The 25,636-nt window shown below is 39.5% G+C and overlaps 1 protein-coding gene across 1 annotated transcript in view; it reads right to left on the reverse strand.

Moving 5' to 3' along the window:
* Window positions 1-25,636, reverse strand: part of BLM (Bloom syndrome, RecQ helicase-like) — an 88,295-nt gene that overhangs the window by 8,745 nt on the left and 53,914 nt on the right. Inside the window, exons 13-19 of the mRNA XM_008565860.1 lie at window positions 24,579-24,685; window positions 22,346-22,506; window positions 17,643-17,838; window positions 14,630-14,820; window positions 9,965-10,109; window positions 2,319-2,518; window positions 1,416-1,608 (exon numbers count right to left, since the gene is read on the reverse strand). Of these exons, the coding sequence (XP_008564082.1) occupies window positions 1,416-1,608; window positions 2,319-2,518; window positions 9,965-10,109; window positions 14,630-14,820; window positions 17,643-17,838; window positions 22,346-22,506; window positions 24,579-24,685 (1,193 nt within the window). The remainder of the gene's footprint in view (window positions 1-1,415; window positions 1,609-2,318; window positions 2,519-9,964; window positions 10,110-14,629; window positions 14,821-17,642; window positions 17,839-22,345; window positions 22,507-24,578; window positions 24,686-25,636) is intronic.

The raw sequence follows: 25,636 nt of genomic DNA on the forward strand, positions 1-25,636 counted from the left end.
AAAAAGAATATGCCCTAAGTAGATGAAGTGGTATTATATTTTTGTTACTGAGAGATGTGCAACCTTCTGTTGACACCTTCTGGTGTCATCAAGAAAGCCCCACCATCAAAACAGAATGAGTGACAGAGGTTTCAATTAAAATCCTGGGGAAAATAGTGGAACACTCTAAAAATGCTGTATGACTAATGAGAATGTTAGTGATGACATAAGGAATAACAAAGACATGGACAACTTAGTTGAAAAATGATTCAGAAGAGTTAGGCTTTGAATGTGAACGTTTACAAGTACTTAAATCAATTTACTATGATTATACGTATTTTTCATACATACTCAGAGTTGTATATGATAAAAATCAATGTCTAAATAAAAAGTCAAAAATAATTATTTCAATAAAAGCACTGTGTTATAGTTTAATTAGCAGAATTTTTTCTTTCTTAATAGTCCATAAAATAACAGTGTCTTAAAAAAGATGGCATCTTAGAGTCAATGAAATATTGTAATGACCTATGGTGGTAGGAATGGGAATAGAAGAGAGAGGATGACAATTACGACATTTTACAAAGAAAGAGCATGGTAGGTAATGTATACCAGTCAGCCAAGTACGTAAACATTCATTTCCCAGGGACATTACTACTGAAATTCTAGGTTGAGTATCTGAATCCATGTAAATAACTTAGATGAGAAAGTATTTATTAACTAAAGACCAGTGTGCTATATCAGGATACAAAGCATAAAACACAATCTCTTTTTATAAGGAACTTAGCTCTTTTTTTTTTTTTTTTGTCTTTTTCCATGTCCGGCAACGGATCGCAACCCTCAGTGTCGCGCCCGTACCGGACCGGGACCGGCAACGGGACTGCAACCCTCGGCGTTGCCCCCGTGCCTCGCTCAGCCAGTGAGCGGGAACCGGTCTGTATGTGGGATCCGAACCCTCGGGCGGGAGTGCCGCCGCGCTTCCCAAGCGGCGCACTATCCAGTGCGCCACCGGGCCGGCCCAGGAACTTAGCTCTTAATTGCAAAGACTTGTTTTTATTCTCACCACTATACCAACAAGGACGTTGCAAAGACATTTGTATGTGACATAGCTAAACACTGTAGGGCAGGCAAATAACCAGCACAAATAATTAAGTCACATCTCATTTTAGAGGTTACAATTATCATACCCTAACGTCTAGCTTTAGAGAAAAGTATAAAATTAAAATTATACTATTTCTGAATACCAAAGTACTATATACATCTTAAAGAATTATATTTTATCTCAAGAATGAGTTTTAAATCATTTCTCTGAGCTTTCAATCCAGAAATTGAATAAAAATAATAATAAAGACTGAGATAAATTTATCACTAAAAAGTTCCTTAGCAAGATTAACTTTTGACCTATTAATTTGTGCCATGTAAGATATACACATACCTACCTGCAAGCTTCTTGAGAGTGACAGTATTAAAAATATTGAAGTAATGGACACCAAAAACTTTCCCCAGAGATTTGCAGACTTCTGTAAGTTCTCCAAGACATTTCTTAACCATCTCTTCCCTCTGAGATATTTTTGTCACTGAAGCTTTTTGTTTTCTCACATTGCTAGAATTTTCTGTTTCCATAAAGTCTACCTTTGGGAGAGAGAAGGAAACCATAGGAGAGGGTATATGCACACTTGTACCCAAACAGGGGCTTTATTTAATGCCTACTTGCATTTTTTGTATTTCTGTTCTGCCAAGTAGATAGTGAGCCCCTTGGGAACAGGGGCTGTGCATTCTACAGCTTTGTATCTCCAGTGCCCAGCACAGAATAGCCCCCTGATAAATGTTTATTTAATGAATATATATAAAGATTTAGTGATCTGATAACCCATTAAATTCATTTTGACAGGTATCACATTATTTGGGTTCAATTTTAAGATATCTTTCCAAATTAAGAACAGAATATGTTCAGGCCGGCCCATGGCTCACTCGGGAGAGTGTGGTGCTGAGAACACCAAGGCTCTGGGTTTGGATCCCATATAGGGATGGCCGGTTTGCTCACTGAGTGAGCGTGGTGCTTACAATACCAAGTCAAGGGTTAAGATCTCCTTACCGGTCATCTTTAAAAAAAAAAAGAACAGAATATGTTCATATAGGACAGTGTATTATAAATTCAGTGTTGGTAAGCTTTGGAAAAGACACTACGCTTTGTGGTAATATATTCTGGTCCTCTTATTGTGAGATAATAAAATAAAATAAACATTTAAAATACTTTACCTTCACCAAGGTCAAAAGTTTGTGTACCTGTACCATACAGCTGCAAAACAAAACAAAAAAAACCCCAAAAAACCCTACCATACCTTCAAATGCCCATTTAGTACAGTTCGGGCTTTATTTCCAGGCATCACATAAGCGATTGCTTGGTCATTGGCATTAATGTATAAGTCTTCATCCAAAATCTTGTCAAGTATCAGCTTTTTAAAAAGTCTTTCAGCATTGTGTCGTGAATAAGCAGATCCCTTTCCAAATATACCCGACTGAATCTTTGCACTCTTACTCCCTGATAAGAAGGTACAAGAAGTTAGATGAGTAAATGTAGGTGCATCAACACCTTCAAACAGAAGAGGCTTAAAAATCATTATGGACACGTCTGGACTCCACAGAAAAACCCACAGCACAGACACTCATTCTATAAAATGAGAATATTTGAGTAGAATTGTAAAATTTCTATGGTTGTATGTACTTTTCCTCATTTTTTTATAACACGTTGACCAAAAACAGTAGCAAAACTAAGCTTATCATTTAAAAACATTGCATATACAGCTTGTAAAATTACATTGGAGCAAAAGTTATATTATAAACTATAATAATTTCATATCACTGTGCTATATTAGGATAACTGTGCATTACTGATCTAGTTACAAAAAATTTTTGGCAATCAGTCTTATAAACATTATCTCTAGTCCTGGATATCGAAACTGCTACTGGTTTATAATCCAAGTATTTGAGTCTATACTTTTTGTCACTTTCACTAATGAAGGCCATACAAATCACAAACAGGGATATGTACACTTCTCTCTTTCTCCTGTTAGCTGAGAGCACCATAGTGGGCCGGATCCTCTGTTTCATATCCAAGGTGCTGTAATTACTAATGTCTTCATCACAATTTTATTAAAACAATCTACTTAAGAAGACTTATGACACTGATGATAATCAGAATTAAGGGTTACTTTGTAAGTAAAGCTCTAGCTCTATTTTAAGAGTTCACAAATAACTACATTATTGTAAATTTCAGATGGCTTCTGGTCATACATACTTAATTACTCAAATTTTCTTTTTTTTCAATTTTTTTATTTTAATTTTTTAATTGAGACATGATTGATTATACATATTTATGGGGTACAGAATTGACTATTAATAAATTTTCTTTTTCTTTACGACATCTGTATCCCTAGAAGACCACACTGCAGAATCAGGACTACTGCTCTGGTAATGATAGGCTGGGTGGAGTGGACCAATCATTCCGCTGAGGATAACTAGAAAGCTGGATGAAACATAAACATTTGTCTTACAAACATTTAACAACTAATGAGAAACTGAACAACGTGTCGGAAAACTTTTAGATCTAGTAAACTTTCTAGGAATCTATATGAAAGGTAGAATCAGAGATATAGTTAAGGTTTATTTAAAAGGCTATTTATAACAGAAAAATATGTCCTAAAACAAAACTGCTTAAATACATTTATTTCATCAATATGATAAACGATAAATTACTTAAAATCATATATTAGAAGAATTAAAAATTAAGAAAATGCTTGTATCTTATTATGTAAAAATGATAATAAATTATACATATTTTAAGGGCCGGCCTGTGGTTCACTCGGGAGAGTGTGGTGCTGAGAACACCAAGGCCACGGGTTTGGATCCTATATATGGATGGCTGGTTGGCTCACTTCGGTGAGCGTGGTGCTGACAACACCAAGCCAAAGGGTTAAGATCCCCTCACTGGTCATCTTTAAAAAAAAAAAAAAACAAAAAAACATATTTTATGATAAACATGTAATTGTGAGGAAACATGAAAATATTAGCAGTCTTTTCTGGAGTTATTTGTAGTTTTTGGCTTTCTACATAGTGTAGAGTGATCATGTAGAAATAGCAAACCATCTTCCTACTCCAATCTAGGCTATTATTTTTTTTAAATGAACATATTAATTGCTTTATATATATATATATATATATATATATATATACACACACATATATATATATATTTTTTAAAGATGACCGGTAAGGGGATCTTAACCCTTGACTTGGTGTTGTCAGCACCACACTCAGCCAGTGAGCGAACCGGCCATCCCTATATGGGATCCGAACCCGGGGCCTTGGTGTTATCAGCACCGCACTCTACCGAGTGAGCCACGATCCGAACCCGGGGCCTTGGTGTTATCAGCACCGCACTCTACCGAGTGAGCCACGATCCGAACCCGGGGCCTTGGTGTTATCAGCACCGCACTCTACCGAGTGAGCCACGATCCGAACCCGGGGCCTTGGTGTTATCAGCACCGCACTCTACCGAGTGAGCCACGATCCGAACCCGGGGCCTTGGTGTTATCAGCACCGCACTCTACCGAGTGAGCCACGGGCCGGCCCTGCTTTATATATTTTTAACTAAAATGCTACATGTATATGGGGAAAAAATAAAATATAGTACAGAAAGGTTTATAATTAAAAGCAACAATCCTCTGTCCCACCCTTTTCCTCCCCGGCTCACTCTCTTGCTCAAGGCAATCACTTGACCTTGGTCAACACTATTAACAATGAACTCTAACCAATCAGGCTAATTGGTCAGTCCCAAGGCACTCACTTTTTAAATAGCTTTTGTTTTCAGCTCTTCTGGTGGTTAACTCTACATAGTACCCAGTCTTATAGTCCTTCCACTAGCCTGACTTATCTACTGACCCCCACTGTGACAGATGAGGCTTTACCTCACTTATATCACTCCCTTTACTTTACCCTTCCTCAAATTTTGCTAGTTGTATAATACTATTGGTTCATCTATTGATTTTATAACTTTAGACAGAGGTTATTAGTACCCCAAGCCTTCCCTGTACTCCCCTTTTTTTATTTTTATTTATTGTACTTTTACATCACCGAGATTGACATTTACATCCTGTCCTGTTCTGAAACCATGTTTAAGTCTATATACTGATCTGAACTTTTGTTTATAATTATGACAAGTTTCCTTCCCTACCTGGAACAAGATCATGACTCTAGCGTAACCCAAAGGAGAATGTTTACTGTATCCATGTCAAATGGATTTTTTTAGTACATTTTATCAATTACTCAAAGTTGTGTTAAAATACTCTTTGTTGGGCCGGCCCGGTGGCGCACTGGAGAGTGCGCTGTTTGGGAGCGTGGCGGCGCTCCCGCCGAGGGTTTGGATCCCATGTGGAGACCAGTTCCCGCTCACTGGCTGAGCGCGGTGCGGGTGCAACACCGAGGGTTGCGATCCCGTTGCCGGTCCCCGGTATGGGTGCGACACCGAGGGTTGCGATCCCGTTACCGGTCAGTAAAAAAAGACAAAAAAAGGAAAAAAAAAAAAAAAACCTCTTTGTTTTATATTTGATTGTGGCTCTCTTGTATAATTTTTTTTTTTTTTGGTAGCTGGCCTGTCTAGGGATTTGAACCTTTGACGGTGTTACCAACACTACACTCTAACCAAGTGAGCTATCCCAGCCAGCCCTTCTCTTGTATAATCTTCCCTCTGGAGTTTTAATTGCCTCTTTTTTTGTTGTTGTTGAGAAGTAACATTTGCATTCTTCACTGTTACCAATAAAATTAATTTCCACTTCTTATTCTTTCTATATGTTGGTTGGGACCTATTCTTCTTGTCTTTCTGCTACAATTTGCACAGATTGCTTTCTGGCCCTACTGCACAGCTGAGGTGATGGGATTTCTTCTCACCGGAGACCATGAGTCAGTTCCACTGTTCACTGTATCATGACGTGCACTCACTTTCTTTGCCTTCTAGTCTCCAGGACTGCTGATATTAATCTGATGTTAGTCTGGTTTTGGTTCCTATTTTTTCTTTCCAGAGCTTTCAGGATGGTCTCTGAAGGGGTCCAGGATATGCCACTGTGGCATAAAAATTATCTTGAGCATCTGAGTTCCTGAAATATCTTATCTGCCAAAAAGCAGAGCCTCCAAAAAGAATTCAGAAGAACTCAGTTGTCATAAATTCCCTCCCTGGGAAAAACCAGGGAATGTTGACTCTCATAAGTGGTAATGAGAAGTCTCCACAACACACTTAGACACTGTCATAAAAATGTCCCATCTACCATCTAGTCTCCTAAGGGTCCACTTATCTTTCCTAAAAGTCATCTGTTTTCCCATAAGTGCCCTTTCCCCCCTTCTCCTTCCCTTATTAGGATGGTATATAAGCCCCAAATTCTAACTGCTCCTTTGAGTTACATTCTTTTGTGACGTGATTAAATCTGTCTTAAATCTTGCTAGGATTGTGTGTGTGTGTGTGTGTGGCTGTTAAGGGGATGGGCTAATCTGTCTTTTGTCAGTTTAATTTGCTGGCTCTATGACTGAACCTAAGACGCAGAGGAAGTTTTTCCTCCTTGACATGTCTTTACTCTTGGTAGTCTCAAATCTCATAGGAATAGGTCTTAATTTTTTTTTTTTTAACACGTGTATTATTTGGCATTCAGTGGGCATTTTAATCTGAAAGCTTTTATTTCTTCCACTCTAGGAAATTTTCTTATATCACTAGTTTGATAATTCCCTTTATTTTCTATTTCCAGTATTTTTGTCAGATTTTTTTTTTTATTGAATCAAAATTGATTATACATATTTTTGGGGTTCAACATTGAGATATGTTGATCAAATCAATATTACTAGCATATATATTGTTACAAATTGTAATTATTCTTTATGCCCCTTGTCCAATCCCTCCCCATCCCCCTCTCCCCTCTAATTGCCCTAGATTTCTTCTGTCCTGAAAGAATAATGGTTACTCTGTTGATTTGTTACCTAGATGATCTATCCAATGCTGAGAGGTGTGATCAGGTCCCCCAATATTATCATAGAGCAAATGATCCTTGTGTCACTCTGAAATGGCTTTGAGGAGAGAGACATCCTCTTCTTTTCTTTATCTCTGCTGGTGACTGTCCATGTGTCAATGCACTCCAGTGGTTGGCAGACCATCTGCGTGGTGGTTGTGGCATATAGCTGCTTTCAAGGCAGCCATGGTTATTGTGGTGGGCCACCCGCATGGAGGTGATGTTTTTTTTTTTTTCCTTTTTGTCTTTTTTCGTGACCGGTAACGGGATCGCAACCCTTGGTGTCGCGCCCGCACCGCGCTCAACCAGTGAGCGGACCGGTCTCTATATGGGATCCGAACCCTCGGCGGGAGGGCCGCCGCGCTACCAAGCACTGCACTCTACCGAGTGCGCCACCAGGCCAGCCCGGAGGTGATGTTTTTGGCATGCTCCTTGGCACTGGCAGTGTGCCTAGTTGTGGGAGGGGGTTCTGGTCCCCTTCTCCATACCTTGGGTCCCCAGGCGGGCCCTGAGGTGCTGGTGTGGTGCACCTAGTTGTGGGGGGAGTCCAGTGCCTGGATCCATGCCTCAGGTCCCTGGGTGGGCCCCAAGGTGCTGGCATTGTGTGCCTGGTTGTGGGAGGGGTGTCCAGTCCCCTTCTCCATGACTCGGGTCCCCAGGTGGGCCCCAAGGTGCTGGTGTGGTGTGCCTGGTTGTGTGAGGGGGGTCTGGTCCCCTTATCCATGCCTCGGGTTCCTGGGCAGGCCCCAAGGTGCTGCTGTGGTGTGCCTGGTTGTGGGATGGGGCTCTGGTCCCTTTCTCCATGCCCTGGGTGCCCAGGTGGGCCCTGAGGCACTGGTGCAGTGTGCCTGGACGTAGGAGTGGGGTCCGGTCCCTGGCTCCAAGTCTCCAATTCCCAGGCAGGCCCCAAGGTGCTGGTGGTGTACCTGGGCTGGAATTAATTTTTTGTCCTTTGCTTACTTCTAAAATGGGGGAACTTCCTGTGGAAACCAATACTTGAGCTGTGTAGTTGACCTAAATTGCTACTTTGCTGCTGTTTCCCTAGGGAAGGCTTTTTGTGCAGCTCAGGGTTTAATGGTTGACCTTATAGGTACTTCCGGTTCTCCAGAGACCCGGTGCACCTGGGTTGTGTAGAAACTCTGATCTGGGCCTGAGTCTTTTCATCAAACTGCACCCCATGCAAGTCTGCATTCCCGACGAGTCTCCTCTGAGCGGTCCTGCGCTGATTGGGGGGCGGATTGGCTGTCCTTGCTGTGTCCCAGTGTTATCCCGGTGGGCCTGTCTCCCCCACTGCCTGTGCTCCAAACACTTCCTATGAGACAGGCCCTGCAACAGACACTTGCAATGACTCACCAGCCTCTGAATGGCTCCCGTTTTTCAGTTGTTCTGGCTCCTCACTCCTGCATGAATCCATGGGAACCCTATTAGTGGTCTTGCTGTCCTGGGGGCTGCCAAGGCCCTCTTCTCCACTTCCGCCTCTAAGTAACTCCATCTAAAGGGCACAGCTGCAGCTTCTGCCAGCTCCTGCTCCATGCGCTCATCAGCTCTAGTCTTAAAGCAGCCGCAGCCCGAAATGCTCAGAGCAGCTTTATTTTTTCTCTCACCATGTTTTCTCCCGCCTTCATGAACTCCATAGGTCTCTCCTCCTCTTCCCCTGAGCTCCAGTGGCCCAAGCTTGGCTGATGTTACATTTTTATAGTTGTAAACTGGTTGATTTGTGGGAGAGAGTGACACTGGGGACTGTCTATTCGGCCATCTTGATCGGAACTCTATTTGTCAGATTTTTACATCTCCTAGATTGATCTTCTATATGTTTTCTCTCATACTTTCCATATATCTTTGTGCTCAAGTCTTAGAAGATTTTCTTGACTCTGTCTTCTAACTTTTCTACTAAATTGATTTTTTCCTTAATATTCAATTATTATTTATGAAGCTAATTCGGAGTTTTCCCTCCCTTCTCCCCCAAACTACTGCCTATTTTCTAAATTATCTCTATTGTCCAGGGTTAAATATTCTACTTATTTGGTCTTTCTCCTGACTTTCCATTTCTACTTAACATTCAGGGACTCGGTTACAATTTTGAGGTGGGTTTCCTGTTATTCCATATCTAGATCTATTCCCTTATCCCCCTCAAATTCCTCCCATGAATGGGGATATCCAATTTTCAGGTTTACTTTAGGGTAAGTGGGTGGGAGCACACTTTAGGTAGGCTGAGCAGTCCCCAGATGCCACTTTGGGACTCTGGCCCCTAACTCAGTGGCCCTTCTGGCAATCACTTTTCTATAATCAATTCCAGGCTGGTACTCTGCAGTGGACTTGGGGGCAGACTTTCTTGTAACTGAACTCTTCCTATTTTTGGCTCCCTTGCTTTCACACTCACCCTGATGCCTACTGATGGGGCTCTGCCTGGCAGGTAGTCCCTCCGCTGCTATCACTCCGCTACGTCTATTTTGGGTTGTGGTTTTATTGCATTTCATTCCATGTGTCAACATGCTTCCATCCACTTCCTAAAAGATTTTAAGAGTCTCTCATCTGATGATGGCCTCTCTCCTGTTCTCTATGCTGTGTGGCTTTAACCCTCATTTTGCTTCCTCACTATCATTTTAATAGGGCCTCAGGCTGCCATCTTGAACTGGAAGCCAGTCTATGGGTAGCTCTCAAGCAAATTATATTCTGCACTCAGATGAACTTGCATAAACTTTATTAGTTTCTTTTTTAAATGTAAGAATGCTTCATCTTAGTGACATGAATTCTATAAGATAACTGGCATAATACATAAAAACAAATTTCCTTTAGTTATTCAGAGGTTTTATTCAGAAACTCTTAAGTTCTATAAGAAAACAGGCAAAGAGATTATTTTTTTTCTATGTACTGGTAATGAATTCTTTAGATGTTCAATTTCAATTGCTGTGACTCAAACAATAAAACAGATGACTTACCCAAGAAAATGTCAACCAGCATATTCATAGTAAATCTTCCAGAAGGACCTACATGCTTATTTCCCATTCCTTGTGATGAACTATGTTCTTGAACAAATCTTACAATATTTTTCACATCATCAGTCACATCTCTTATTTTATAATCCTATGAATAAAAAAGAGATTAGCTTCTGTTAGAGATACCTAGATTACCAGGGTTTAATATTAACTGTGGTAGACTCATAATAACACGTTTCCAGACTAAAACCAAGACTAACAATTAAGGAAATTTCAAATGCTCATTCTTGTTGAAGTTCTAGAATGATTAGCACTCTACTATACTTCTCTATTACTGTTTCAGACATACATCTTGTCTTTCAACTACCTGGAAGTGTTCTGTGGGTAGGAATATGTATACATATATATTAAATCCTTCTTGCTCTGTCACTTACTGGATAGTAACCTTAGGGATAGAAAACACTGTCCAGCCATGAAAATTCATGCGTTCTAACCTCTTTTGCGTCTTTGGTGCCACACTCAATTCTTTTTTATTGTCTCCCCTCACTTCCTGTTCTCATTTCCCTCAGTTGTCCCTATACTTTTCCACTTTTTAAAGTCTCCATTACTAGATAACCTTTCTGCCTTCATCTCTACACAAGCAATATACTAACCACTTGCAGTCCTAAAAGCTGCATCACACTTCTGTGCCTCCGTGTAGGCAGTTCTCCCTGTCTTTTAATCTTTGTTCATTGCCACAATCCAATAACCTGAAGACAAACAGGTTTCCTGTCTTATACTGATGCTGAGGCCCCATCTAGAATCATCAAGAAAGAATGCCCTGTCATTCCAACATCATTCTTGCTTAATTCTTGGTGACTGCAGTATGCAGAGATGACTTTCCAACACTTTGGCCTTTGGATGTCTTTTTTGTTTTTGGCAGCTTGCTGGTATAGGGATTAAACCCTGTACCTTGGTGTTATCAGCACCACACTGTAACCAACTGAGCTAACCAGCCAGCCCCTCATTGGTGTCTGGACCTTTTCTTCTGTCCTCCACATCCATCAGCTACTGTCTCCCATGGTCACACCTCTTGCCTTAGTCTTACTAATAATGGCAAGCTCTTCATTCTCAGACCACCACATCCTATCTTTCCAGCTCATGCCATCTAGTATTCTGACTCCAATAGTACGCTGGGGCTGCCTATCCACTGATCCTCAACCTAAGATGTCCTCCTAACTCAGCTTAAATTTCATAATCATTATAATCACTACCTCTTATATACCCTCAACTCCCTTGCCCTTAGGTCACTTCATCATGTTACTTGGCAAAACACAGTATATCCGATTCTCTGTCCACTCCATGCTTGTACCTGTGTGGCTGAAGTTGGCTGGAGAAACATACACAACCATGCTGATTATTTTCACTTTTTTTTTTTTTTCTTTTTTACTGACTGGCAACGGGATCGCAACCCTCGGTGCCGCGCCCGCACCTTGCTCAGCCAGTGAGCGGGAACCGGTCTCCACATGGGATCCGAACCCTCGGCGGGAGCGCCGCCACACTCCCAAGCGGCGCACTCTCCAGCGCGCCACCAGGCCGGCCCTATTTTCACTTTTAATACATGGCCACAAACCTCAAGTGAATTCTTGATGCTTCAAATAATCATTATATATCCACAGTCTATCACTCCTCCACACTTTTACAAACTATGACCCATAAGCTGGATGGCTGTTTTTGTAAATAAAGTTTTATAGGAACACAGCCATGAAACAGGATTGGAAAATTGATATATTTATTGTTTATGTTTGCTTTTGGGTTACAACGGGAGAGTTGAGTAGTTGTAACAGAGACCATATGGCCACAAAGTCTAAAATATTTACTATTTGGCCCTTTAAGATAAAGTTTGCTGACCCTGTTCTAGATTGACTATTTTATACTTTCTTTTTCCTCTTCAATCCACTTTCTTATCCTGACTGTCAGCTGATGACCTTGATTTGTACTTAATTGAGAAAACTGAAGCACTCAGAAGAGAGCTTTCACAAACTCCCATCACTACATCCACTCCTTTGCCAGCATGTGCCCTGTACTTTCTTATCTTCCTACCTGTTACTATAGGTGAACTCTCCAAACTCCTATCTAAAACAAGTCTCTCTATTTTTATACTAGATCCCAACCTCCTTTGCCCACTCAAGGACATTGCTTCACCAATTCTCCCATTTCTCTCATTACACATCATTTTTCTTCCTCTGTAGATACATTACGATCAGCATACAAATATGTTATTTCTATTTTTTCTTGAATTTACTTTCCCAGTCAGTTACTGCCCCATTTCTCTGTTTACCTTTGCAGCAAAACTTAAAAGAGTTATCTATATTCACTGCTTCCAATTTTGCCCCATTCTTCTGAAAATGGTCAAAACAAGATCAGCATAATTTCTGCACTGCTAAATCCAATGGAGAAAAAAAGAAAAAGAAAAAGAAAAGAAATGCTGGCTGGTTAGCTCAGTTGGTTAGAGGATAGCCTTATAACACCAAGGTCACGAGTTCAGATACCTATACTGGCCAGCTGCCAAAAAACAACAAACCTAGTGGTGAATTCTCAGTCCTTTCTGTACTAGACTTAGCAGCATTTGGATGGTTAGCTATCCCTCCTCCTTGAGATACTTTCTGCACTTACTTTTCTTGGTTTTCCTCTTATCTGGTTTTCTTTTCTGGTCTCCTTTCCTAGTTCTTCCCCTTCTCAACCTCTTAATGCCCCAGAGCTAAGTGTCTGATTTTCTTTTCTTCTTTTTTTTTATCCTTTTTGTCTTTTTCATTGACCGGTAACGGGATCGCAACCCTCGGTGCTGCGCCCGCACCAAGCTCAGCCAGTGAGCGGGAACCGGTCTCCACATGGGATCCGAACCCTCGGCGGGAGCGCCGCCGCGCTCCCAAGCAGCGCACTCTCCAGTGCGCCACCAGGCCGGCCCCCCCTGAAGATTTTACCCGATCTTATGGCTTTAAATATCATCTATGTACCAAATGTTCCCAAATTTATATGTACCACCAGCCTCTTTTCAGAATTCCTGGATCAATAGACCTATGTAACTCAATATACCCCAAACCAATCTCCCGACCATTCCTCCCAGCCTTCCGCATCTTGGCTAAGGCTAACCCCATTCTTCCAGTTACACAGACCTCCAGTTACCCCAGTACTCTTGCCCTTGAGTTATTGCCCTAGCCTTCCATCATCTCCCCTTCTCACTGACTCTTCATACCATTCAGCCATGCGGGCTTCCTTGCTGTCCCTCAAACGCACCAGGCATATCCCCCACATTAGGGCCTTGGCTCTAGTGTCAGTGCTTCTGTCAAGAATGCCCATATCCAGAGCGCTGCTCAGCTTACTCCCTTCAAGTTTTACTCAGATCTCATCTTCTTAATAAGACTTCTGTGGGCCACATATATAATACTGCATCCTGTACCCCACCCATTACTCTTGTCTCCTTACTCTGCTGTACTTTTCACCACAGTTCTTATTCCTTAACATGTATCACTTAACATACATTTATTGTGTATATTGTTTGTAATCGGCCTCCTTCTGTTAGAATATAAGCTGCAAAAGGGCAGGGATTTCTATTTATTTTGTCCAATGATGTATTCCACATTCGTAGAACAGTTTACAGAGCAGGTACTCAGCAGATATCTGCTGCATGAGTGAACTAATTAGCAACATGTACAGGGTGGGGAGAAGGACATGAACCTGCAGATTCCACACCAAGAGAAAAGCAAATTACCCCTTGCTCTGGCTAGTACTGTACATCTTTGTAACTATACTTATTACACAGTATTATACTTTTATGAACACGTATGTCTGACACCCTTCCAGTTTTTGAACTGGTCCACACCATGCTCATTTGTGAATCCCTAGCACCTTGCACAAACATTTTAAATAATATACCAAATGTGAAAATGCTTTGTAAACAGTGAAGTTCAGTAGATATTAAAATGTAAAATTACTAGGCTGGCCAGTTAGCTCACTTGGGAGAGCATGGTGCTGGTAACACCAAGGTCATGGGTTCAGATTCCCATACTGGCCAGCTGCCAAAAATAAATGAATAAATAAATAAAGTAAAATGTAAAGTTACCATGGTAGGTGAAATAAGCACCTACTGATTGAATTTAACAACTCCCAGGGTTATTTCAGGACAGATGATAGTAAAGTCATCCAGAAGCCACTGCTGTTATTCTTTATAGTTAAAAAAAAAAACTCAATGGAGTAATTTAATTGATTTGAATTCAAACTCACAGTATACTAGCTATTATTACTCTTTTGAGAATGAGATCTTTAGATATAGGTTGTAGTTGAATTTAAACTATTCTACTTGCCCATGCTGGATCTTTTTGGATTTTTATGTATTAATGGTATTTCTAAAATATATAATCATCAGTGTCACCTCAATATTTTGGACAGGTGAATGTCCAGTATATTTTTTTATAAGCTTCTAATTCTAAATAAAAGATATTGCACAAAGTTACTTTTAAAATGTTTCTATTCCAAATCACCATGGGGAGAAAGTCATCTTTCCCTTCTTTAGCCCCTTGGGGCCCACCTATCATAACTATACTTTTATCTACTTTTCTAAATTAAGAGAAGAAAAAATATTTCCGCAATTTCCTTAATTATAAAGAATTTTAAAATTTCTTATTTTACCTTTGTTTTACAGCAATTATCGCAAGAAACATCTGGGTATTTCTTACAAAAATCAGGATTAAATCCATTTTCACCAAAGTAGGCCAAAAGCTGTATTCTCCTGCATTCCGTTATATTTTCACAATAATGTACCATGCTATACAAATTATTAAAGTGAGTCTCTCTCGTATGATGGTTTCCATCTTTTTCCACTAAAAAAGATGAAAAGCATAGTAAAACATACTTATTGCACTAGGAAAAGAGAACATCACAGAAATATTTAGAATAGATTCATATAACTTTAAATATTAAATAAGAAAATTACTATTAACAGCATCCTGTCAATATATCATTCTATATTACAATTAACTGGGTATTTACGTTCATCTGTCAAGATTTTAGTTTTATAGGAATAAATGTTAAGACTTTTTTTTTTGCAAATTGGAAAATTATTTTTCAAATCTTCATTATCCCCAGTGTGAAGGTTTGACTTATATTTACTATATTTATCAGACATGCACATACTGAACTCAGCATCCAAAGTAAGCAGAGCCTGGAACTATGGCAGTGCGCTGTGCACCTCCCCAAGTATCTGAGGTCAAAGTCGTTAAGCCAGTGGTTCCAAAACTGTGTGCCAAGAACGCCTGGGGTGCTGCAGTGAACTCACAGGGGCAAGATATATATATATTTTTTTTCTTAAAAGATGACCGGTAAGGGGATCTTAACCCTTGACTTGGTGTTGTCAGCACCACGCTCAGCCAGTGAGCGAACTGGCCATCCCTATGCGGGATCCGAACCTGGGGCCTTGGTGTTATCAGCACCGCACTCTCCCGAGTGAGCCACGGGCCGGCCCCCGACAGGGACAAGATATTTTAAATTTAAGGGAAACACAGCAATATCTAACATCTGTTGAACACCACACAAACTATTAGTTGGAGGTAGTTCATGTGCTACATTCCTTTCAGTAATATCTTATCTTTGTGAATTTTTGGCAATTGCTATGATAAAAACAAGTACCTCAAGAAAATCAGTGTGAAATAGGAAATAAGGGGCTGGCCCGGTGGAGCACTGGAGAGTGCGCCGCTTGGGAGCGCGGCGGCGCTCCTGCCGAGGGTTCGGATCCCATGTGGAGACCGGTTCCCGCTCATTGGCTGAACGCGGTGCGGGCGCAACACCGAGGGTTGAGATCCCGTTACCGGTCAGTAAAAAAAGACAAAAAAAAGGGGAAAAAAAAAAAAAAAAAAAGAAATAGGAAATAAGAGTGGAAGTGTCTGATTTGACTCCAAAGTTTAAGAATAGCAGGTGCATACTTTCCATTAGCAAGCAATTGTGGTTATTAAAGAATAAAATCAACATATTATTTTTCTTCCAGTTTGAGTATTTTTTTCAAATAGTTGTTAAGTTAGTAGGACTTAAATACTTATCAAGTTGTTCAGACCTAACTTAATATAGGTTTGTTTAAAAACACAAATAGGCAAACTAAGTATGAAAATTTCATTTTTTCACTGGGAATCATTTTGGTATAGTGTAACAAACATGGATTTTAGAGTCAGATAAACTCAGGTTCCATCAGGGCTCTGCCACTTACTAGTTCTGTATCTCATTTTCCTCTTCTGTAAAATGAGGAAAGTAATAGTCTTATCTTTTAGGATTGTTGTGAAGATTAAATGAGTTGATATATGTAAAGTATTCAAAACAGCATATAGTAAGAGCTAAAGAAATATTATCTATAATGATTACTATTACCGTACTACTATTACCACTATTCCCACCACTCCTGTGGCTGTTGCTGTAATATCAGTGATCTGGGGAGTAAGTTATAAAAACTTTCTGAAGCTCACTTTTCTCATGGGAGTAACTATCTCAAAAACTAGTGGTTATGAGCAAATAAGGTTGTAAGGTGATACATGCAGAGTTTTTGGCACAGTGCTTGGTAATTGCCATTTCCCATGCACAGTAAGTATCTCTGCCAAAGTTAATTCAAAAGTGGTCTCAAAATAGAGAAATGTATTTAGAAAATATATTTTGCTATCAGAACCCAGTAGAAAAATGGGCAAAGGATATAATAAAATTATAAAATATGAATTCACTTTGACTCAGCAAGTCTAAGTCTAGAAATTTATCCTATATAAATAATTGCACAAATGCCCAAAAATATCTGTACAAGGATGTTTAATACTGTATTGTTGATAATGGTGAAAAACAATAAATAATCTAAATATCTATTAAGAGCAGACTGGTTTAATAAACATTGAATAACCAAGCTATGGAATTCTATGTAGTCAAGCTAGGTGTATTAATTGGAGTGATAATTACATCCCACGGATGACTGAAAAAAAATCAGGTCACTATATATGTAAAAAAGTATAATTTAATTACATTTTAAAATATATGCTTACCAGCCACAGTCACCAAAGAGAAAAAAAAAAAGGAAAAGAAAAGGAAAAAAATATGCATTTGGGAAAAGTAAACACCAAATAAAAGATACCGTCTGCCTCCAAATAGGGAGAAGAGGGCTGAGACAGAAGAGGGATATATATGGGTTTCAGCTCTACTGCGTGTTTTATTTCTTAATCTGAATGGTGGTACATTAGAGTCCATTATTTCCCCTTTCTATCTTCTGTATGTTTGAAATATGTGTTATATATATTATGTATACATAATTCTGTATGTTTAAATATGTGTTGAAATACGGCGGTTACCAAGCACTGTGCCAAGGATGGATGCGGAACTTAGGTCTGGAAGGATATGAAGGAAACCAATAACTGGAGTTATTTCTTGGGGCAAGACTACAAGGCATGGTTTGGAAATTTTCTGCCTTGCACATGTCTGTATGATTTGAGTTTTACATAACCAGAATGTACTACTTTTCCAATAAAAATGAACTAAAATAAAATTCCCAATCTATATAAACACCTCTATTTTTCCATAGCTATTTAAGGAAAACTGGACCAAAAGCAGCACAACAGCAGAAGTAGATTACTATCATGAGACTGAAGATGAAAGAATGTCTCTACAGTGGAGCTCAGCTTACTCATAATGAGTCTCTTCAGTCTGGTCACATCATGATAGGTATAGAAAAGAAGGCAGTGAGATGTTTCTCCGTCTCTGCCGGCTCTGCCAGATTCTTGGTAGTAGCCCTCCACGGACTTAGGGAGAGATGCATGAATCACAAATCGCACGTCAGGTTTGTCAATCCCCATTCCAAATGCAATTGTTGCACAGATAACCTGATGTAAAAGCAAAAGCCTATTAGACTCATAATGCATTTAAAGGAACATTTTAATAATAGATGCTTCTAAAAGCTCTATCCCTTATTTTACTTTTAAATGTATTCTACACAACAACCTAATATCTTAACTTGGTCCCTACTATTTGGCATGACTAACATGAGATTTTCATATTGATAATCTGCAATTCTGTTAAGACCAAGAAGGTAGAGAGAAAAAGAGAAGCTCAGCGTGGCAGGCACTTTCGTGTGCAAATCGATATTGTCACATAAGGGAGCCAGAATCAATTACAGCCAGCACTTGATGTTTTGCCACTGTTTATTCTCTGTTTCTGATATTGAGGTGTGGGGGATATTCCTCACACAGCCTTGATATCCAGGTCAGTGATCATAAGCAACATGTTGCTCAGGAGCTCCGGGGCGTTCCCAGAATTGAGCTTTCAGGGATTTGCTGCTAGTTCCTCTGATGATTCAGGAACAATGGCGTTCTCACCTGCCTCAGTGCTTACCATCAGTTTTCCCAGCAACTTCTCTTATTCCTCAGCTGAAAGTCAAAATTTGGAAAATCTTAATTGAAACTCATGTGGGTAAAATTCTGAGGGTTGCTTATACGAGGAAAAAAAAAAAAAAAAAAAAAACCAGGGACTGTGGATCTTAGCCCATACAAATACTTAGTGGAAGCAAGGTGATAGTTAACTTTCGGGAGCTTGATAAATCAGTTTTTAAGAATATCCATTTCAGTTGCAAATTTAGGACCTATTTAATCCAGACCAAAATGTTATATCTCCAGGCAAAATTACATTATACAAATAAAGCTGTAAGTCTTTTTTTAGCACTTAGAAAATGAATTGCTACTGCAAGAACAGTATTTCAAAAGCAACTGAAATATCTGGCAGCCAGACTGAGGCTAATGACATGATTTCAGTAACTGTGAGTACCAGAGAAAGCAACGGCAGGCTATGGGGTATGTGGACAGCAAACGGGTGCATTTATCAACAGCAGGAACAGCAGCAGCCTACATTCTAGGTTAGTCATCAATCTAAATTTATGGCATCTTGATCAAAAGCAAATCTCCTTGGAAAGAGAAAGTCTACTGTGGCTTCTAATGACGGAAAGCAGGCAGAGAGGCTGTACAGGAAGATGTGCCAGCCCACAGGTCAGCAAGCATGGCCTGCAGGGTCCATGAAGCCTGGGTGCATCTCTCAACGTATCTGAGTGGGCACATGGCTCTGAGGCACCATTACACACTCCAAATGAGGCCGCGATGATGCCACATCTTTCTGAAAGCCCTTATTTCTCCTAACTGGGAAAACTGGTTTTGTTAAATTGTAACTACCTTCTTTATTTCTGTGTTGTTTTAAAAACTTCACGTTACTATCATCCTTTGTGAAGAAAAACATCTAAGTTTTATTGTCTCACAAATCTAACAAGATCACAAGGCTGTCCAGTTGGTGTAGGTTAACATCATACCTTGACTGTAAGGATTAGCTAGTCTGACAGCAGAAAACAATTAGATTAAGGAAACAAAACAAAACACACACACACACACACACACACACACACACACACACACACACACACGTGTTTTTGGCTGCTGGCTGGTATGGGGATCTGAACCCTTGACCTCGGTGTTATAACACCGTTTTAACCATATTTTGATCAAAGTTATATATATATGCATATATATATCTTCATTGTAGAATCTTTATACTGTATATAAAGATTTAAAGAACTTGAAAAAAATCACTCTTAATTATATGACTAGGAGTAACCACTCCTAGTCTATTCTATACTATTTTATTTCCTTCCAGGCTTTCTTCTTTTGTATTTGTATATATTTTTTCCATTTGATTTTCTTTTTATATGGTTGAGATTATGTACTTTTGAACCCTGTTTTCCCCCATCATTAGCATTTGAACATCTTTATACATTGAGAAATTCTTCATAAACCATTTTCAATGCAGAAATGTACCATAATGTACCCAATCTTTCTTTCAGGACATTTAAGCTATTTGCATTTAGGCTATTTAATACTAAATATTAGGCTATTTATTATAAAAAATAACACTGATGTAAATTCTACGCCTATACTTCGGAGTTGGAGCTCTTGCCACACTGCCATATCATTTTCCAGAAAGACTCTCAAGAGCACTGCATAATGTGCCTCTTAAAGCTTTGTCATCAACAATTACACAAAAGTTTGCTAATGCAAGGTGGAAAATGGTCTCACTGTTTTTAAATTAGAATTCCTTTGATAAGCAAAGTTGAAATTTTAAAAAACATTGTCTTTAGCCATTTGTATTTTCTCCTTTCCAACAGTCTGCTTATAGCCTAGGCTCATTTACTACTTGAGACTCATGTTTTTCTTACCCATTTTTTAAAAACTCTTATGTTTTATTTGCTGAAGACATATTTTTCTAGTTTGTTGTTGCCTTTTAATTTTGTTTATCAATATAGAAGTGTTTAGTTCTTAAATCATCTCCAGCAATTACTTCCTTTTGGGCTTTTTCTTTTTTTTAATTTTATTTTTTGGCACTGGGGTGGCTGGCCAGTATGGGGATCTTGGTGTTACAAAGCTGTGCTCTAACCAACTGAGGTAACTGGTCAGCCCCCTTTTGGGCTATTTTTAAGCTTAGGTTCTTTTCCATTGGGAGATCATACATTATAAAATACCAATACCTTTACTTATCTGTAATTTATTTTGATTTGACAATCTAAAACAATTTTCATTAACTAGCCAGTACTACCAGTTGAATAATCTTCCTTTCCTCATTAATTTTTAACGCGCTCCTTATCACATATTGTTTTTACATGTTTTACAGTCTATTTCTGGATTTCTGTTCCATTTATCTATCTATAAACGTACTTGCAAACCAGTGTACATGTGTTATTCTTTTTTGTGGGATTTTCTTGTGGAAAATTTTTTTTGTGGAATATTCTTTTTATTTACATTCTAAAGTGTTACAGAGTGGTGGTGGGGGAGGGTGGAGGGTGGAGGGGCGCGGCTGGCCCATTGCTGGTTCCTTTGCTGGCTCCTTTGCTGGCCTGGTGGCAGATGGTGTGGGGGGTGTGTGTGTGGCTGAGGCCCTCAGTACCCCGCCCCACTCAGGCTCAGAAGTGGCGGTGGGGGTGGGTGGTTCTGCTGCAGCTTGGTGCTCAGTAGGCTGGATGCAGAAGCAGGGTGGTGGGGAGGGGCATGGCAAAATTATTTTAATTTTCACTTACATATTCTTCCGGCAAACATTTTTGTTTGTTTTTGGTTTTTTGACGGGTAAGGGGATCGTGACCCTCGGAACGGTGTCGCCTGCACCACGCTCAGCCAGTGAGCGCATCAGCCATCCCTATATAGGATCTGAACCTGTGGCCTCGGCGCTCCCTGCGCTGCACTCTCCTGAGTGAGCCACGGGGCCGGACCTCTTCCAGGCAAACTTTAAAAAAAGTTTATCAAAGGAAAAATGCACTAGAATTTTGATTAAATATATAAACTAATTTGAGAAGATTAAAGTCTATAGTTATTTCAATAGAGATAAATCAATGATATATTTTCTGAACTTCTTGCATATCTGAAAATGCCATTCTGTTGTTTTCAACATAAATGACAATGAGCTGGGTATGAAATTCTTTAGTCCCAGTCTTCCCTCTTCTGATTCTGAAGATGGTCCTCCCTGATTTTGTTATATATTTGTTATGTATTTATTTATAATACATTTGACTATTGTATCTCTTTCAACTATCCTATGTTCACATAAAAATTTGTACACAAATGTTCACAGGACCATTACTCAAAGTGCCCTAAAATGAAACAACCCAAATGTCTAATCAACTGATGAGTGGATAAACGGTGGTATAGTCATATAATAAAATATTACTTGGCCACGAAGAGGAATGAAGTACTGATAATATGCTACAATATCGATAAACCTTGAAAAAATTATGTTAAGTAAAAGATATCAGTCACAAAAGACACACTGTATGATTTCATTTATGTGAAATGTACAGAATAGGAAAATCTATAGAGACAGATTAGTTGTGGTTAAAGTAATGGTTGCCAAGGACTGGTGGATAAGGGAAATGACTGCCAATGGGTCGGAGTTTCTTTTGCAGGTGATGAAATGTTCTGGAATTAGATAATGGTGATGGTTGCACAACTTTGCAAATAGACTAAAAACCACTAACTGTACACTTTGAAAAGGTGAATTTTATGATATGTAAATTATCTCAATAAATTTTTTTTTATTTAAGAAAAAATAACTACAAGTCTCAAAAAAATTTGTTTTTTAGAGCTGACTGGTTAACTCGGGTAGAATGTAGTGCTGATAACACCGAGGTCAAGGGCTGGTATTCCCATAAGGGCAGCCACACACACACACAAACTCTACTTTTTAATTTTAGTCTCATTTTGATGTTTACTAACTTTAAGGTAATAACAGTTTGCATTCTATATGTGCAAGGATGTTTATATACTAAAAAGGTTGTTTTTTTCATTTGTTTATTTCACAAGGTGTTACCTGGCAGCCATCCTGATTAATCCACTTGTGCTGTACTTCATCTCTGGCAGAATCACTGAGGCCAGCATGATAAGCAAGAGCAGCAAGACCGTCCTTCTGCAATGTGTCAGCCATTGTGTCACATTCTCGCCTGGACAGGCAGTAAATTATCCCTGAGTCATCTGCCAAGAAGCCGAAACAGGATTGAGAAACAAGTACTTTGAACATAAAATATTGCCACAATTTACATTATGTTTTTAGAAGTTTATAAACCATAAACAGATCTCTATAGTGTTCTTACAACAGAGAGATATCACATAAGCAGAATAATTCAAGCAAGGAATTCACATGCCCTGGAAATAAGATTTGACTTTTAATCCTGTCCCTGCTAATGACGTGTTAGGTGGACGTGGACAAATCCTGGGCTTTATTTTACACTGGCTATAAAATGGGAAGGCACCCTTATACAAACTTTGAAGAAAGCCTATGGCAATATGTACCAGGAACTTTAGAAATACCTTTTGACTGTTTCCTTCTAGGAAACTAATCTGGGAAATAAAGTGGTACGGGGCTTAGGCAAAACATTTTGTTTATAATTTTAAAAATTAGGAAGATTTTTAATGAGCAACATTAAGGTAATAATTAAGAAAGGAAATTGTGGAAAAATATACTGTAACTATTAAAAGTATTTTCTAAGTTTGTAAAAGACATGAGAAAATGCTCAAGATGTAAAGCAGGTTGGGGTAGAAACAATTTATATAAGAGGGTACTTCAAAAAGTTCATGGAAAAATGGAATTGAAAAATATGAATTTTATCACAAACTTTTGGAAGACCCCTTGTATAGTATGCTAATGGAAGGAAAATGCTTACAAAAACACTGGAAATTAATAAGCCAAAATGATACCAGTCACTTGTCTCACTGAGTGAGGTTTTGTCTTTTGTTTCTTCTTTTTGTTGTTTTCTAAATTTTCTTCAATGAGCATGCATTATATTTATTATTGTTTTTATGTATGTTATTTTTAAGATCAGAAAATAGAAAGTGTTAAAGAAAAAGTTATCTCTGTGGTACAGCCAAAGGCATAGAAACACACACTAAGCAACTTACATTAGCTGTCTTGGGGAGGTGGGCCTAGACAGGGAGATCACTGACTTTTTCTTGGTAGATCTCTGTATTATTTGATTTGTTCACATAAACATGTATACTAATTTCTAAAAAATGAAATAAAGGGCTCACTCGGGAGAGTATGGTGCTGATAGTGCCAAGGCCACAGGTTCGGATCCCTATATAGGGATGGCCGATTAGCTCACTTGGGAGAGCGTGGTGCTGACAACACCAAGTCAAGGGTTAAGATCCCTTACCGGTCATCTTTTTTTTTTTTTTCCCCTTTTTGTCTTTTTTCGTGACTGGTAACGGGATTGCAACCCTCAGTGTCGCTCCTGCACCGCGCTCAACCAGTGAGCAGACCGGTCTCTATATGGGATCTGAACCCTCGGCGGAAGCGCCGCCACGCTCCCAAGCGCCGCACTCTACCGAGTGAGCCACCGGGCTGGCCCACCGGTCATCTTTTTAAAAAACAAAAAACAGAAAAAACAAAAAATAAAAAATGAAATTAAAATGTTTACCAAAAAACTCCCCATAGAAAGGTGGAAAGGGGGTTACATGGAAAACTGCTATGAAATTCAGAATCTCATTTTAGTTAATATAATTCAAAGGTAGACACACTTGGGAGAAGGCACTGAAACAAAGATCTGAATAATTCTTACACTGATAGAAGCCAGAAGACACTGAAACCAAGAATTATAATATAGGTGTATAGGAGGGAGTATTTAATATATATTTTTATTAGAATTTATTGTTATCGAACCAAATGAGATTTTACAATTTCCAGAATTATGAGAGTTGCAATATATATATATTTTTTCCTTTTTTGTCTTTTTTACTGACTGGTAACGGGATCGCAACCCTCGGTGTTGTGCCCGCACCGCACTCAGCCAGTGAGCGGGAACCGGTCTCCACATGGGATCCGAACCCTCGGCGGGAGCGCCGCCGCACTCCCAAGCGGCGCATTCTCCAGTGCGCCACCGGGCTGGCCCGAGAGTTGCAATATTTTGCTCAATAAATATCAAGTTAGCGCTATTATAATGCAAAAAGAAATGAATGTTTAGTAGGCAATTTTTATATATCCTATTGTGGTACTAAAAAGACATTTATCTATTACTGCTAGACAAACTTCATCACATGGCTGTACTCACATGGGTGATGCTTTCTGATCCATTCTAAGCAATCAAATGCCACCTTTTTAGGCTTTTTCGGTAATACATAGTATTTCAGATTATGTCTGTTAAAGCTCATGCTAAACCTAAAAAGAAGCCCCAAACATAAAATTTAGTTATTATGAAAAACATAGCTTTGGTCATTGTTTTGGACTGAATGTGCACCACCCGTCCCCCACACCACCAAATCCTAACCCCACCAAATGTAATTGTATTAGGAAGTGGGGCCTTTGGAGAGTAATGAGGTCAACAGGGTGAAGTTATGAATGAGATTAGTGTCCCTTCAAGTAGAGACCTTGCTGGCTGCCCTCTCTCCCACGTGAGAAAACAAGAATACCACCATTTGCAAACTAGGAAGAGACCTTACCAGACACAGGATCTGCTAGCACCTTGATCTTGGACTTCCCAGCCTCCAAAGCCATGAGAAATAAATTTCTGTTGTTTAAGCCACCCAGTCTATGGTAATCTGTTACAGCAGGCCAAACTAAGATAGCTATATTCAAAAATTCAATGCTGGGGCCGGCCCGGTGGCGCACTGGATAGTGCGCCGCTTGGGAAGCGCGGTGGCGCTCCCGTCCGAGGGTTCGGATCCCATATACAGACCGGCTCCCGCTCACTGGCTGAGCGAGGCGCGGGAGCAACACCGAGGCTTGCGATCCCGTTGCCGGTCCCCGGTCCGGTACGGGGGCAACACTGAGGGTTGCGATCCGTTGCCGGACACGGAAAAAAGACAAAAAAAGACAAAAAAAAAAAAAAAAAGAAAGAAAGAAAGGCAGGAGGCAAAATAGTTTCCAAGTACATAAAGAGAAATACTGCAGGTTCTCACTCATAACTGGGAGCTGAATCTATAAATAAACAAATCAACAATAGAGACAGAAAGAAAGAGAGAAACAACAATCACAGTAATACATTAAACTTTTAGAAAACTAGAGGTGGAAAAGGGGAAGGGTGGGGGAGAGGAAGGGGGCCAATAAGGAATTGGTCAACGGACTCCATATTGTAATGATTAATAAGCTAACTATACTGATTTAACCACC

This window comes from Galeopterus variegatus, unplaced genomic scaffold (genome assembly GCF_000696425.1).
Source record: "Galeopterus variegatus unplaced genomic scaffold, G_variegatus-3.0.2 Scaffold14, whole genome shotgun sequence".
Taxonomy (NCBI): Eukaryota; Metazoa; Chordata; class Mammalia; order Dermoptera; family Cynocephalidae; genus Galeopterus; species Galeopterus variegatus.